Below are 16,432 nucleotides of genomic sequence, written 5' to 3'. Positions count from 1 at the left end.
GTTATGCAATGCTGATTTTTTTTATCGAATATATACCTGTGCCAGGTGTGCAGGACAGGTCCGGTGAGTCATCATAGCAAGTCTCCATACCTTTGTGGCTGTCAAGGTTGAGCGAAGGCAAAAGCAGATAAGAAAGAGAGCGACTACTTGGCTTGCCGAGCTTGCCGCCGTTTCGCTGTACGGCGAGGAAAGTCGAATCATAAACCAAGGATCAGGAAGGAGTGTTTTGTGAGAACAAATCAGGTAAATGTTATAACGTGATAATCGAGGGCAAATATGTTTTGGCCGGTGAATGAAATAAATGTCCTTTTAATCAAGGTCAAAGTTACAAAATCACAGACCTTTTACTCGATGTGATGTGCTCTAAGGTCTGTATTTAAAATTGTTTATCATCTAATAACCATATACACCGTGATTTCAAGGGTAACACCACGCAGTTTGCAAGAAAAATAAGCTCAAAGTCAAGTGGTTTGTCGTACTCATTCTAGTTTAATGCTGTCCTGTTCGACATCTTTCTCCCGACATAATGCTGGGAGAAATCATCTATATTTTAATTTAGTTTCGAGGCATTCTTAACCGCTTAATATTTTAAACCATTTTAAATACTTTTTTCTGCGATTTGAACTTTTAAAAACACTTTAAAAAGGTCAGAACTTGGCAGCTAAGATATCATAAAATGATAAAAAAGCAAGCTATAATTTAAATTTAAGTACACACTAAGCGGTAAACATATTGCATTCGTGATTACGACATAGTAAGGTCAACTGTAAATATTTACATTTACAAACAGTTTATTATCTGACTGAAGTATTTATGTAATTGCAATTATTTTAAGCTCTTGAGAGGTTATGGCACGTAATCCCAATTTGAAACATGTATCTGGGAAAATCGCAAGCAAACAATGTTTTCTTCAGTGGATTATCCAGTAGACCCAAGCTCGATAAAGGTTTATCATCTTATCCCTTAGAATCGGTTAATTATAGAGTAATGTGTCTGTTAAATCAAATTAGATGTTTAAAGTTAAGTATTTAATTGAAAGATAGTAGCCATACCTGTAACACCACATACATCTCAAAGGTCAAATATCTGTGTTTATAAATCGTGATCACAGTCATATCTTTTACTATAGCCACTATACATACCTACTTAAAGGGGCAAAATCGCCTGTCCCCCAGCATGCATTGCCGTATTGTTGTGTTTATCAATGGGATGTAATACCAACATGTGAAAGAAGAACTTGATAAATGCCTGACTAACACTGCAGTCGAGAATGCCAAGGCATTCTGAGTAAAGACCCCTTGAAAGGTGACCAATTTAGCCCTTCTTTTACACTTCAACCAAATAGATTTCAACGAAAACCTTTCCGACAAATGTTGATGCTAAAGTTTTAGTTTTTGTGAATCGCTGTTTTGAAGCTTTCTTACAAATTGACCGTTGTATTCAGTTCACTGACCACAATACCTACTTACTACAGACGCGACCATTGCGCACAACCTCACCCCAGACGCGACCACTGCGCACTACCTCGCTTACCCATGACGCGACCACTGCGCACTACCTCACTTACCCCAGAAGCGACCTTTGCGCACTAACTCGCTTACCCCAGACGCGACCACTGCGAACTAACTCACCCCAGACGCGACCACTGCGTACTACCTCACTTACCCCAGACGCCACCACTGCGAACTAACTCACCCCAGACGCGACCACTGCGTACTACCTCACTCACCCCAGACGCGACCACTGCGAACTAACTCACCCCAGACGCGACCACTGCGTACTACCTCACTTACCTCAGACGCGACCACTGTGCACTACCTCATTTACCCCAGACGCGACCACTGCGCACTACCTCACTTACCCCAGACGCGACCAGTGTGAACTACCTCACTTACCCCCGACGCGACCACTGCGTACTTCCTCACTTACCCCAGACGCGACCACTGCGCACTACCTCGCTTACCCAAGACGCGACCACTGCGCACTACCTCACTTACCCCAGAAGCGACCTTTGCGCACTACCTCACTTGCCCCAGACTCGACCACTGCGCACTACCTCACTTACCCCAGACGCGACCACTGCGTACTACCCCACTCACCCTAGACGCGACCACTGCGTACTACCTCACTTACCCCGGTCGCGACCGCTGCGTACTACCTCACATACCCCAGACGCGACCACTGCGCACTACCTCGCTTACCTCAGACGCGACCACTGCGCACTACCTCACATACCCCAGACGCGACCACTGCGTACTACCTCACATACCCCAGACGCGTCCACTGCGTACTACCTCACATACCCCAGACGCGACCACTGCGCACTACCTCCTTTGCCCTAGACGCGACCACTGCGCACTACCTCACTTGCCCCAGACGCGACCACTGCGTACTACCTCACATACCCCAGACGCGACCACTGCGCACTACCTCACTTACCCCAGACGCAACCAATGCGCACTACCTCACTTGCCCCAGACGCGACCACTGCGTACTACCTCACATACCCCAGACGCGTCCACTGCATTTTACCCCACTTACCCCAGACGCGAACACTGCGCATCACCTCACTTACCCCAGACGCGACCACTGCGTTCTACCTCACTTACCCCAGACAGGACCACTGCGCACTACCCCACTTACCTCAGACGCGACCACTGCGTTTTACCTCACTTACCCCAGACGCGACCACTGCGTTCTACCTCGCTTACCCCAGACGCGACTACTGCGCACTACCTCACTTACCATAGACGCGACCACTGCGCACTACCTCATTTACCTCAGACGCGACCACTGCGCACTACCTCATTTACCCCAGACGCGACCACTGCGCACTACCTCGCTTACCCCAGACGCAACCACTGCGCACTACCTCACTTACCTCAGACGCGACCACTGCGCAGTACCTCATTTACCCCAGACGCGACCACTGCGCACTACCTCACTTACCATAGACGCGACCACTGAGTTCTACCTCACTTCCCACTGACCACTACGTACTGCCTCACTTACCCCAGGTGCGGCCACGGTACTGCCTCACTTACCCCAGGTGCGACCACGGTACTGCCTCACATACCCCAGACGCGACCAGTGCGTACTACCCCACTTACCCCAGACGCGACCACTGCGTACTACCTCACTTATGCGAAAATTGCGGGCTACTAGGCCCTTCTTAACTCATTCAAGTTGCGAACATTGTTTGACAATTGAATAGCAGAGAAGAGGCTGGTTAAACATTTTGAAAAAACCTAAAACCGGTGCCGCCCTATATTATAAAATTACTACTGTTGTTCATTTTCTTTTACGCTTACTTTTAATAGAGAAAAAAGCATTTTAGAGTATAATTTGCCGAAGGCCTTTCGACTTTTAATCCTTAGAGTCAGGCTGCCGGCAACCAGAGGCGATAGCCTTTTTTTCGACATTCCTACTCCTAACATAAATCATAATCTAAGGCAATTACTCCTCAAAATTTAAGTGATATATCATCAAACAAATTTTTCATGCTTGCAGTTCTGAGTGCTTTGTTTTGAGTGAGATAACACTGCATGTGATATGCACATCATCAATTAATTTTTTTATAATCATGGGGTTCTTAAAAGCACCCCAGGTCCCACAATTTAGCTCATAATAAAACATTATTGCTTTGTTACTCGCTCCTGCTCGATGAATTAAATTGAATATATCTGTTGCTCAATATAGCTTGGCGTCAGCCAAGTACAATTGTGTAAAAACATTACTTTTATCTCAAAGAGTATAAGAGTTTTTTTTATTAATTGCGTATGAACTTCTTTACTGAAGACACGCATTAGCACAGAATACCCTAGGGGTGAAAATGAATATTGCGGTTATTAATTTTGTGTGTGTGTATGTGTGAGTGTTTACGATAAACAATGTGTTTAAGTTAACACATGTTATGTTTTTAAGCTTAGGATATTATTAATGGACGTTATAAAAGCTCGCCACCACCATCAGCATCAACCCACCCATAAATACAAGTTCCTTATACGGATTTGCTCTTTTCGGATCTTGCATTGTCGTATTCTTTTCTGTTTACCCATGGGCAAATACCGGCTATCCTGTACGTTCATGTGTGATTTCATATGTTAAAGCAGACCTCAAGACATATTCTTATCCTGTTGACCTATATCATTCTATTAATTTTAACGAGCTTTGCTTCCCTCATATAGATGCCGTTAAATTGCACTTACATTTATTTTCAGGCGTATTGCATTGACAGACTTTCCGTCTGTGACATGGTGACAATGACTTGCAGGTATTCCTCCCATTTATCAATTATCAACACACTACAATGGATATATTTGTTGTCATGTCCAACAAGATAAAGTGTTTCAGCTTAATAAAATTTAAAAAAACAAAACAAATCAAGCCCATCTTTGCACGTCTCAAGCACGGACAGACAGGGTGATTATTTTGCAAAAACAACCTTCGCCTCTTGGGTCTGACTGTGCCATTAGGCGAATCACCCATGCAGATTTGACAGTTCGTCAATGAGACTATATACAGCAAGTACCTCAAAAAGCCACTCAACGTTTTACTTCCATTTAGTCATTACTCCTAGAAACATTAATTGTGCAAAGTGATACGAGGGAGAGATTTTAAAAGAGTCGCATTTAGGTCTTAGCTGATTTTTCGAATGTTATTTGAAAGGATGACAGTAAGATGATTGTAGGTGATTTTACTCTCTTAACTTTGTGTTCTGCTACAAAAAAAGCCGCATCGGTTTTTCGAGGGTTCGGAAATTTTTAATAGTATTTGTGCATCGTACTTCGGTGAACAGACAATATTCACTGTAGTGCTTTAAAAGTGTTTCAAAAGGATACAGCGCAATGGGAACATTCTCCTAACCGTTGAGTTGGCAGATACCCGTAAGTTCTGAGAGATGGTATATAATAATGCCTAACGTGTTTAGTCCTTTGTCCCTATTTTCCTTGTTTTATGTCAATCTTCTCCCACAACCTACACTTGAATTTCTCACAGGGCGGCGTGCTGTTTTTTTTTTTTTTTTTTGTCTGTTTTTATTGCTGATTTTAATCTTTTAGTTGACTTTTTGTTTTATAACTGTGCCAAGGTATTTTGAATCTTAAATCAACATGTTGGTTAACTAAAGATTGCTTTTCTTTTCTTGGTAAGTGCTTTCATTTTTAGAAGAATAATATGTGCGCAAAGACATGAAATGGAAAAAAAAAATGGTTAAAAGAGTAGTGAAAATATATACTACAAATTGCATTTCACACACAAATAAGCATTTAATTTGTTATAAGTGCTCAATTGAATTAAAAAAAGAGCGCAAACAAGGTTCTGTTATAAGAGTGTTTACGTTTCGTTAAATGGCAAACCATTTTCATTGCTTTGAAAAGAGCCTATTTGTGGAAAAAAAGGGAAACAAAAGGAGTAGAGGCTAATAAATAAATGATCGTGTTTGTAATAGCTTGAGGAATTCAATAATCATTCCCATGGCTCTAGCTAAATGTTTTTTAAAACTCGATACCTTTGAAAGTTGTCCGAATGGAATTTTAAAGCACAATGCACTATTTAAATTATGCTTCGTCATTTCTAAAAGCCAACGAAATGGGATTCCTATTTTTTGATAAAGCCGACATGCTTTTTGTGATAGTCTTGCTCTTTTTATTATAATGTAACCCATTTTGAATTTTATTCTTAAGGTTTCGTGGATATAATGCTCGGAGATATTAATAAGAAAAATTAAATGAGCGAAAGACTGATTAATAAAAGTTCAGGATACTGTAACATGCGAACAACATGCGGTGTGGCACACCAGGGCCCTTTAAGAGCCTTGATCCGATTAAATTGTCATCGTTTAGGTTTGAGTTTGAATATTGAAAATGTTTATTATTTGAAAAGAACATAACTATCCACGCACTACTTCTTACCTTCGCAATAGAATGAAACCATAGTAATTAGAGGATGCATTGAATTTAAGTGTGATTCATGCGGAATTCGCTTACTACGAAAATTAATATCTTATTTGCATCGATTTTCGATAAGTCAGGCACGTCTTTTTACAAGAAAGGAAGCACGTTCATGTAAACTATAAAAACAACACTATCGTGTAAGAGCCACTAATAGATTGGATCTTTTAAAACATTGCTTAAGAGGATTACACAGTGAAGCACGTTCGTTTTAGGAAACCACTCTTCAATGCACGAACCTGGCTGTTGACGAGGCCGCACTATGATACCATTTGTGGAGAAGAGGAAGGGGTGGGGTCATATACAAAATTACCCCCTGGGAGGGGTGGAGAGGGGGCCTGCTTCATTCTCAAAGAAATTTTCCCTGCACTTTACCCCTGACCCCATCCGATTGGGTACGACCCTGAATGTGGACCCGTAACACCAACTGAGAACGTCGACTTACTTACTTAAAATAAGATCGACCTCGATAAGTAGAATGACCAAATAATGTAACACACAAACTAAACAAAGAAAAGCTTATGCCCTGTTGCAAACATCCTCAAGGCATCTCTACATTACATGGCTCGGAACTTTAGAAACATCCGCCTAAGATGTCTTATTATGGTTAAAGTACCCTTCAAACTGCCTCTTTTATTTCCGCAAAGGCGCCCCTTTGTTCCACGTGAGATATGAATGTCGCAAGAATCGCTTTTTTGGCAAATCAGCGCGCGCTTAAGTCTCAGGAAGGCACCTGCCCCTTGGTCATCCACGTCGCCATTTTACTCCCCCACACAACGCCGAATGACTAAAAGAATCCATCAAAATTTCCATCGGCTTATTCAAGAAAGTATAACTGAGAAACTTTCAATCAAATATCATTGATAAAGAACAGGCTTTAATTGTTTATGTTTATTTTGAAGTTTTCTTGCAAATGAACCGCTGTATTCTCAATTGTAAACAATAAAAATGGAGTGATCTCTTGGGGATGATCTCTTTTGGATCCATCACTGATACTCAAACTAATCCATGTTTCTTTTATTTCGCTAGGAGTGAGTGAAATTGACTTTTAAACAAGATGCTGCTTCAAAACCAGAGTTTACCATCCCTTGACGCCAACCTAACAAGTACAGAACCTGCCAGCGCAACCACCGAATACGAGGAATCTGACGAGATGCGATATCTTCGGTTCACCTTGTTCGGTGTTATCAGCCTGGCTTCGGTGGTGGGGAACGCGATCATTATCAAATCCGTCATTTCCATCCCTTACAAAAAACCGCTGACCTACACCCTCACGACAAACCTTGCGATCGCTGAGCTCGTCAGCACCATCTTCTTACTGATGCTCGTCATCTACGAGGAGATCAAGACCTGGCCATTTGGAGACTTCATGTGCCACCTAACAAGCCCAATACAGATTCTATCCGGTTTGGTGGTCACGTGGTCTATGGCGCTGATCTCAATTCATCGCTTTGTGGTGATTACAAGCCCTGGGTCTCAATATATCAAAAAGCAGGAGTTGCTCATGGTATTGCTGTGGTTAGCGGCTACTGCGATCACGTTCCCGCTTTTCATGTATTCCAAGATGGTTATGTCTCCGTTTGACCCGGACACATACTGGTGCTTTGTGTTATTTCCTGGGGATTCGCTGTCCAGTTTCCCCTCGTACCGTACCTACCACATGGTTCGGTTCATGTTGAATTATATCCTTCCTATCGTCATCATGATCGCCGCGTACGGAGCCCTTGGCTTTCGACTCAAGTACCATATTGCATTTATTCGCACTGTTCACTCAGAGCTCACCGTGCCCAACTCCGGGACGCATTCAACCGGAGCTGTCACTGTGAACGGTAACACTGACATAGAAGCTTCTGAACCAAATAATGACAACAACAATGACGCCATTCTAGCTGGGACCAAAGACCCTAGTCGTCAAGTCCATGCTTCGTTTTCGCAAACGTCGTCGGATGTCGTTTACGAGAACTTATTGATTGATCTCGAGTCGGATCTCCTTCGCATGATCTACGCTATTATACTGATTTTCGTCGTCTGCTATATACCCTACCAGGTGTTTTACTTTCTGGAGTACTTCGACGTGGTGTCGTATCAAAAATGGCGCTATTTCACGGTCTGCCGTCGGTACATATTCCTGATCACGTGTCTGCCGAGTGCGCTGCACCCACTTTGTTACGGGACGATGAGCAAGTTCTACGCGAAGGCTTTTGCGCGAATTGTCCTTTGTAAATGGAGAAGGCGGAGTGCCCGACCGCGGAGGGTAGGTCCCGTATGAGAATCGTCACATTATCAGAAGCCATTATCCATACAAAGTAAATCTGCTACACGTGAGTCTGGGCTACCTGTGTTCAAATTTTAAGATCCCCGTCTGTGAAAAGGCTAATCCAATATAATGACTCAGTTGCATACTGTTTGCGCGCCACGGGTGATGATTTCGATGACAAGGAAAATCTAACATAGCCTCATATGGCCTTCACTCGGTAAAACGGGATATACCCTTATTTGGTGATGGCTTAGAGGGCCTTTTACTATCATGGTATAATCTTTCACCCTATTGAAGAAAATTCATGCTTCAATATTTATGATATGTGATGACTACACCTTTTGCTGTTCATTACCAGGAAATCTACATTCATTTGCGGCAATTTACGATAAATAACGCGAGTATACATTCATTTTCGTCATAAAGCGTCCATTTGCGTGAACACAAATTTCATTAGCGATATTTACAACATTCAATCGCAAAGATCGACAGTCATTCGCGCCTTTCGTCATTCAAAGGCGAAAAATGTACTTTAATCTGCGTGTTTATTCGATCATTAACAAAAAATCTATAGACAAATGTGTGAATTGACAGTCATATGAATTTAACTTATATTTATTAGTGTTTATTGACATCTTTAACAAAAAGAGGGAATTCAATTGAATTTATAGACAACCATTTATACGGACATGACATAAATTAGTGCGATTATACAAACGTTCATTAACCAAAAATCTTTTTTCAATAAAACAATAAATAATTTGAGTGTTTTTTTTTTTTACCAAACTAGATGTTTTATAAGCTTTCGCATTCTGACAAAAGGTTATGCAACCCTTTCCAAACAAATAACGGTATAAATGTAGACAACATTGTACAGTTTTTTTCTGTTCGGCAATACTGTCCAGTTCGTGCAATTGTTCAGTACCGTTGCAATGCCTCCAAGAAATAGAATCCCCTTTGAGCACCGCGAGCGAATTATACGGTCATTCGAAGATGAAGAGGAAGATTATCTCCTGGTGGCGGACACATTGGGGGTCAACCCTTCCACAGCCCGTGGTATCGTTGCTAGATACATACGAGAAGGGAGAATTGAAGAAAGACCACGAGGTGGAAGAAATAACGCAAGAGTAGATGACGAGATGATAGACTGCCTAAACGATATCATCAACGACAACTGCCTTCTTACTCTCAGCCGTATCAACCAAGAACTAAGAAGGCGACTGCCCTTGAAACCAAGGATTTACGACCGCACGGTAGCGAGAACGCTAGATGGCATGTTGTTCCGTGTAAAGCTGGCAAGGCCCCTCCCAGCGGAAAGGAACAGACCTGACGTTCTACAGAAAAGAGTAGACTACGGCAACTGGTTCATGAACCGTGGTGTCGTGCATCATTCGGTCTTTGTAGATGAATGCGGCTACAATATCTGGACCGCAAGAAGTCACGGGAGGGCGAGACAAGGAGAGCGAGCCTATAGACAGGTCTGCGGGCAGCGTGGGAGGAACATTACCGTAACAATGGCAATATCACCAATCAATGGTCTTGTATTCCACTCGGCAATTATTGGTTGCATGAACGCACAGCAGTTCAGCGACTTTCTTTCTTATGATGGAGCGCCACCACATCGCAACCCTGACATACCCGGGCCCAATACAGAGCTGAAAATGCTACCACCCTACAGCCCCTTTTTGAACATTGTGGAGCAGGCAATAAGCGCTCTTAAAGCGGCTATAAAAGCTGACATCTCAAGGCCAGAAGTACAAGCCCAGATGGGAGATAGGGGTGCGGCTAGAGACCAAGGCCTTGCATTGGGAGTTTTCCGTACGCGTTTGCTTTTGCAAGCTTTGCAGCGCAATATTGGTACTATAACCCCTGCTAAATGCGCTCAGTGGTACCGATTCATGCAAACATATTTACCACGATGTCTGAATGGCGAGGTGATCGATGGCTAATGCAAAGTGCAGCGAAATGCTCTATGTAGAACTTTAACATGACTCACCGTTATTGAAAATATATTTTTCGTCATTGAATGTAAAGAACGCGCAAATGCTTGTATAAACCCAGTAATGTATATCATATTCGCGTGAATGACGTCTATAAATGCTATTGAATTTCACTCTTTGTTATAAAGATGTTAATAAATATGTGTTGCACGCAGTTGACTAATTGTTTATCTTTTTTTGTTAATGGCCGAATGAAAACGCAGATGAAAGTATATTTTTCGCCTTTGAATGACGAAAGGCGCGAATGACTGTCGATTTTTGCGATTGAATGTTACTGGCGATGTAAATATCGCTAATGAAATTTGTGTTCACGCAAATGAGTGCTTTATGACGAAAATGAATGTATATCCGCGTTATTTGATCGTATATTGCCGCAAATGAATGTAGATTTCCTGGTAATGAACAGCAAAAGGTGTAGTTTCTTCTTACTAAAACAAAATTGATGTAAATGCTGGGCGTCCAATTCTGTCAGTAATAATTATTTAACCATATACAAACTAAGGGCTCCATACATTGGATATCTTCAAGCCTGAAAATATTTATCCCTAGAAAATGCTTTCAGCACCGAACTCGGCGCCTAAGGCACCCCACTAGTTCCCGGTATATCCAATTCCCTTAGTAGTGGGTATCACTTTTACACAATGTATCATAACTGAATTAAAGAAATAATAAAGACTAAATAAACAAGTTGCAGGATGTTGAAACCACATTTGTAATAATACTGTGTCATATTTGTAATAACGAGTGGGGGGGAGGGGAGGGGATATGAGTTATGTGTCACGAGTAAGGAAGGATAAGAAACCCACATTTCCGAATAAAACTAATCTGAGTTGCTAGATGCGTTATTAGGAAGCGAATTTTAAAAACTATTTAAAAAGAGTACCAGCTTCACTGCTGACATGGAATGAAGATGAGACGAAGGAGCCGCGTGCTTCTGCGCGTATATTTCCAATTCATATGATCAGCAATAACAACAGCAGTGTTTATACATCAGCGGGTTTTGAAGTGTGTTTTTGACTCGGAATAAGAGCATATTATTCATTATAATTCGCGAATCTTTCCACAATAATTATAATTATTGCAATTGCTACAACAAAAAATTACACCCTACACAATTGAGGGACACTGTGCGTCTCGAGATCGTCGTTGCAATTTAACATTTCCCTCTCGGTGAGTATAATTATGTTTTAAGATAATTATTATGGTAGTTTCCGTGGGGTTAGACTAAAACACTTTCTGCTTCGATAATTTACAAACTCGTATGAATTGAATGCATTTATATGTACAAAAATGAATTTCATTCAAAGGTATTTATCCGATCTCAGAAAAATAAACACCAGGTTTTTCCGTTTCCCGTAACATGACTACTTGCCGAACTATGAGTAGCTAGAAGCAATTATGTCCTTAATTTTCCTCTTGTTGTTGCTCTCTGTTGTCAATGGCCGGGGTGCTCTCTGTTGTCAATGGCCGGGGTGCTCTCTGTTGTCAATGGCCGGGGTGCTCTCTGTTGGCATAAGGCGGGAGGCATTTACCTTCCCACATTCTGCGTTGAGTCAGGATCTATTTGTCTAAGTTTTAAACAAATGATTAGTGCTTGTACAAGTGCCTTCCTTAAAATGACTGCTTTTGGAGGGTACAAAATAGTGTATGATCTCATTTCTCTGAATTCTAAGCAATGGTGAAGATCGTTCTTATACTAATAAGCGCCTTAACCGTAATGGTGGCACGAACGTCTGCGACCAAGCCTCCACACATCATGTTTATCCTGATGGACGACTTAGGATGGAGCGACGTGGGCTATCATAACATATCCCATGCCGTGAAAACTCCCAACATCGACAAGCTCGCGTCCCAAGGGGTCAAGCTTATGAGTTACTATTCCCAGCCCATGTGTACACCTTCACGAGGAGCCTTGATGACGGGGAAGTACCCTATTCATCTAGGTAAAGTGCGAGGGGAGTAGGGTGGAGCAAACTTGGTGAGGGATGGTAAATGTAAGAGAAATGTTAACAGTCTAAACTCTAGAAGAGACTTAATACTCTCAACCCTGGCCTCCTACGCATGCATCTCTAGTGCTTTTTTTTTACGAATTTTTACGAATTGGGGTTCCTGTGGCGAACCGGGAGAGGGGAGGGGGAGAAATGAAATGAGATCAAAATCGCTTTTTTCACTATCCCAGGTCCCACTCTTTCTTTCATACGCCACAGGAAGCCTAAAATAGAAAAAAAGCCTTTTTCCACTCGAGACGCCTGCGGAGGAGGCTATCTCAACCCATATTGGTAGACCTTACAGCGGAGCCATGATTATACGGGGAAGTACCTTATCCATCTAGATAGCTAGAGGGGAGGGGTGGTCAAGAAATTGTACCGTTGCTTAAAATGGATTAGTACACAAGCACAAGAGTAAGCGAAGCACGAGAGAATCGGTGGAATACGGAAACCAAGAACGGAGCTAGGGTTAGGCCACTACCGTTATCGTCTTGCGTAGTCAAACAAAATCTAGTATAGTAGATAGCCAAATGGTATCCGCATATCTATCCGCTTGCAAATTGTCTGACTATGTTGGCTACTAGTTATCTATCGCGGTGCAAAGACGTTCAGTTTGGCTTTTTTAGGTATGCAACACTTCGTTATTAACATTACATCTCCCTGGGGTATGCCGCGACGCTTTCCAACGATTCCTCAAAAGCTACGAACTCTAGGTAAGGAACAATTAGCATAACCGTACTGTTAAAAAAGCCTTTAAAATTTGGAAGTAGAATTGAAATACAATATTCCTTTGAGATGTAGTACCCCTCCAAGTTTCTAGCAGACGCAAAAAAAACCCACCCTGACTTATCCACATTGCTCAGGAAAGGCAATGTGTTTAACAACAACTCTTTAAAAGACCTCTCTGCTTACGGTATTCTGTTCGAATTTTTTGCAAACGGTTGTTGTGAAATGGTAAAATGTTTTTGCTCGCCTAAGCATTATAGTCATTATCTATTACCCTAAGATTGGATTCCAGAACTCAGAAGCAAGGCTCCTAACAATAAAAGCATGATGATATAGTATTGCTTCATGCCTCCCCCTAACAGGCTACCGCACTAGTATGATCGGTAAGTGGCATCTGGGCTTCTTTGACTGGGATTACACTCCACTCCGCCGAGGCTTTGATTCATTCCTTGGATTCTTCGCGGGAGAGCAGGATCACTGGAGACACTCCAAAATGGGCTTCCTTGACTTTAGACGTGACGAGGAGCCCGCGAACGAGTACGGCGGTCAGCACTCTACCGACGTATTTACTCAGGTAAGTTACTATTTCTAGTAACCATCTAATGGTGAATTATAGTGATAGGTCGATATTTATAAGGCGGATTTCTTTCTCAGGAGGCAATCAACATAGCCATGCGACACAATGCAAGCCAACCTTTGTTCCTACTTCTTTCATATGCCGCTGTACATACTCCACTACAGGCTCATCCAAATGACGTCAATAAAATCGGCGGTGTTTCTGACAAAGATAGACAAAACTATTTGGGGATGATGGGTGCTGCGGATTGGTCAATTGGGAGATTGATTGATGTTTACAAGCGAAATGGGTAATGTGATAAGTGTACTGTATTTTAAAGCATATTCTATCAAGTAAATTCAAAGCGAGTGATTGACATTTACACACAAATATCCTTATAACGGGCTATATTTATTCATATGAGCGTATTTTTTTTTGTTTTTCAATTAGATTGTCGTATTTTTAGAAGATTTTGCATTTACGGTGATCTTTTTTTCTTCCTTTTTCCTGCCTTTCGCACAACGGCGTTAAACAACAAAAATGCTTTCGGTACACATCAAACCAAAATTAAACAACAACAGAGGAGGTTGAAAGCCGAAAGCGATCCTTTTACCCCGATGCAAAAGGCAGGAAAGGGAGCGAAAACGAGAGACAATCTTTTTGTTTTTCTCTCAAATGGATATAAAGAAGTGACAATATTTTTAACAGGTTATGGAACAATACACTTATGATCTGGGCCTCGGATAACGGCGCGCAACCAGGAAAAGGAGGGGGTTACAACTGGCCTTTACGGGGCTACAAATCCAGTTTGTTCGAGGGAGGTGTCCGTGTTCCTGCTTTTGTCCATGGAGAAATGCTACAAAGAAAGGGAGGGACTGTGAACGACTTGTTCCACGTGACCGATTGGTACCCAACCCTCGTCAAGCTTGCAGGTATGACGTAACCACAGGCATCACCTTGCTGTCGTTACGCGCATTCCTCGTATCTTTGTGGTTTGCAAGCGGCATGAACAAGCAGGTGACACCGAGAAAACTTAAAGTTGATCACACCTTTGCAATTACCCTGACGTGTTTTGGGTAAGCCGCTATTTGTAAAAGCGGTCCAGAGTTATATATGGCAAAGATGTTACTTTTTCTAAAAAAAAAAATAAAAATCTAGCATGTATCTTATTCAAAAAAGTGCTTTAATGTGTGTCAAAAAATGAGGGCAAACTCTCACTACCAATAAAACATATAGCCAATTTTAATTTGAAGAAGATTTGAATAAACATGCTGCCAGCGTACACGAATAGTCTTACAGGGCAGGACAAAGGAGATGTTGAGATATGATTTTGATCCGATGCATTATGATAAGATGGCCTCACTAAGGCACGTTCTTCAGGTGGAGAGGTTGAGCCCGATATCGACGGCGTCGATCAATGGCCGACGCTTTCAGAAGGTAAACCATCAAAGAGAGAGGAGATTCTTCATAACATAGACATCCCTGCCAACCAAGAAGAAGAGCGCATGGCCCCAAGAGGGTTTAACTATTATTCCGGCGCTGCTTTGAGGAGGGGGCATATGAAACTCGTATACAAGATGGGCGATGCTGGCTGGTATCAACTACCCGAGAACGGCCACAGGGGGCCAGTAGTGGAGGAGGTTGGTATTGCTAATAATGACAACTAATGCTGGAGATTAGTTGATGATGGTAAAAATGATGATGATGATAATAGTGGTGATGATAATGATAACAATGATAATGAAGCTATTTCGGATGGGCTGATGGCATTGTTGTTGATGCTGGTCTGCCGCTGATGGTTAACATATTGTTGATAATAATTATCACTTATTGACACTGTGCTCGATCATGATGATGATTGGTGATATGATTACGATCAGGCGCGTACACAGGGAAGTTTGGAGTCTTCGGCCAAAAAGTGGGTCATTTCTTATTGAGGATTCTTCAAATACTATGCTTTTTTCCATGATACCTATGACTGCACCCCCACCCCTTCTCCTTCTGCCAATCCTGGGTACGCGCCTGATGATAGTGATTATGACGATATTGACCGTCAATATCAACCGAGTTGATTACGCTGTTGACAAAGCGACAAAGCCTTTTTCAACAGTGGTGATTAGAGACCGACCATCTGACGGATCAGTGAGGAAAATAAAATTAAAAAAATTAAAACCCTCGGCAATATTCCACAGAAAAAAAAACGAGTAAGTCTATTGGCCATGAAAAATAAATATAGGAACAAGAAAAAGAGGGATAACCTAACCTTCAAATATCAATATGTTTGAGTATAAGCACAGAGCAGGCAGCTACGCCTCTTAATTTTCTCCTCTGAAAAAGGATACTAATTATAGCCCAATAAATCTCTATTCTGATTGGCTATCTCCAGATGGTGAAGGACAGACTTCCTATCGTCGAGCTTGCGCTTTACAACATCACCGCTGACCCGGAGGAGCGAAATGACCTCAGCAAGCTTAACCCAGATATTGTGGACAGCCTGTGGAGACGACTTCAGGAACTAAATGCGACGTCCCTGGAATATCGCCTACAGCCTGAGGATCCTAGGTCCATTGCGCTCGCGGAAAGGCTCGGACGCTGGGAACCCTGGCTGGACGAGGATGCCCCTGTGACGTCATATGGGCGAAGGCCAGCCTCATGCTATATATGGCTACTACTCATAGGCGTACATACATGCTATCGCTATTACCGTTCAATTTAATAAACAGGACGTTTATTAGTTTTCACGTGACGTTTATCAGTTTCCAACCTAGTCGGTCACTCAATGCGCTTGAGCTCAGTAACAAAGGCTTACCCATGCTTAACATTACTTTGCTACTGTTAGGCTCATTTGCGTCACCAAGCAACAAGGACAGAGGCATATACTCTCTGCCAATCATATGCCCGACAATATGAGAGCTTTCGGAGATCGATTCACCCTCACAATATTTTGCATATTA

General features: G+C 42.2%; 3 protein-coding genes across 5 annotated transcripts; all 3 read left to right on the top strand.

Moving 5' to 3' along the window:
* The first annotated feature begins 40 nt into the window (after positions 1 to 40).
* Positions 41 to 10,915, top strand: LOC5511583 (substance-K receptor). 3 transcript variants are annotated; one of them, XM_032380866.2, is made up of 3 exons: positions 41 to 243; positions 4,221 to 4,273; positions 6,981 to 10,915. In XM_032380866.2, the coding sequence occupies exon 3, from the start codon at positions 7,009 to 7,011 to the stop codon at positions 8,218 to 8,220; it is 1,212 nt and encodes a 403-aa protein (XP_032236757.2). In that variant the 5' UTR covers positions 41 to 243; positions 4,221 to 4,273; positions 6,981 to 7,008; the 3' UTR covers positions 8,221 to 10,915. The 3 variants fall into 3 exon arrangements, with proteins under 3 accessions (XP_032236757.2, XP_048582999.1, XP_032236758.2); XM_048727042.1 differs by having other exon boundaries at positions 4,221 to 4,886; XM_032380867.2 differs by lacking the exon at positions 41 to 243 and having other exon boundaries at positions 3,718 to 4,886.
* LOC116617834 lies at positions 9,141 to 10,157 on the top strand. Its single transcript, XM_048726100.1, has one exon. The coding sequence runs from the start codon at positions 9,141 to 9,143 to the stop codon at positions 10,155 to 10,157; it is 1,017 nt and encodes a 338-aa protein (XP_048582057.1).
* A 96-nt stretch (positions 10,916 to 11,011) lies between the features above and the next one.
* Positions 11,012 to 16,212, top strand: LOC5498671 (arylsulfatase B). Its single transcript, XM_048726722.1, has 8 exons — positions 11,012 to 11,378; positions 11,882 to 12,151; positions 12,823 to 12,909; positions 13,285 to 13,496; positions 13,577 to 13,788; positions 14,187 to 14,410; positions 14,859 to 15,118; positions 15,865 to 16,212. Exons 2-8 carry the CDS (start codon positions 11,884 to 11,886, stop codon positions 16,192 to 16,194), a joined length of 1,593 nt encoding a protein of 530 aa, XP_048582679.1. The 5' UTR covers positions 11,012 to 11,378; positions 11,882 to 11,883; the 3' UTR covers positions 16,195 to 16,212.
* The last annotated feature ends 220 nt before the right edge of the window (positions 16,213 to 16,432 follow it).

The sequence above is a fragment of the Nematostella vectensis genome, chromosome 4, assembly GCF_932526225.1.
Source record: "Nematostella vectensis chromosome 4, jaNemVect1.1, whole genome shotgun sequence".
NCBI lineage: Eukaryota > Metazoa > Cnidaria > Anthozoa > Actiniaria > Edwardsiidae > Nematostella > Nematostella vectensis.
Note: the sequence above shows the minus strand (reverse complement) of the source record. Positions and strands in the feature narration are given on the sequence as shown.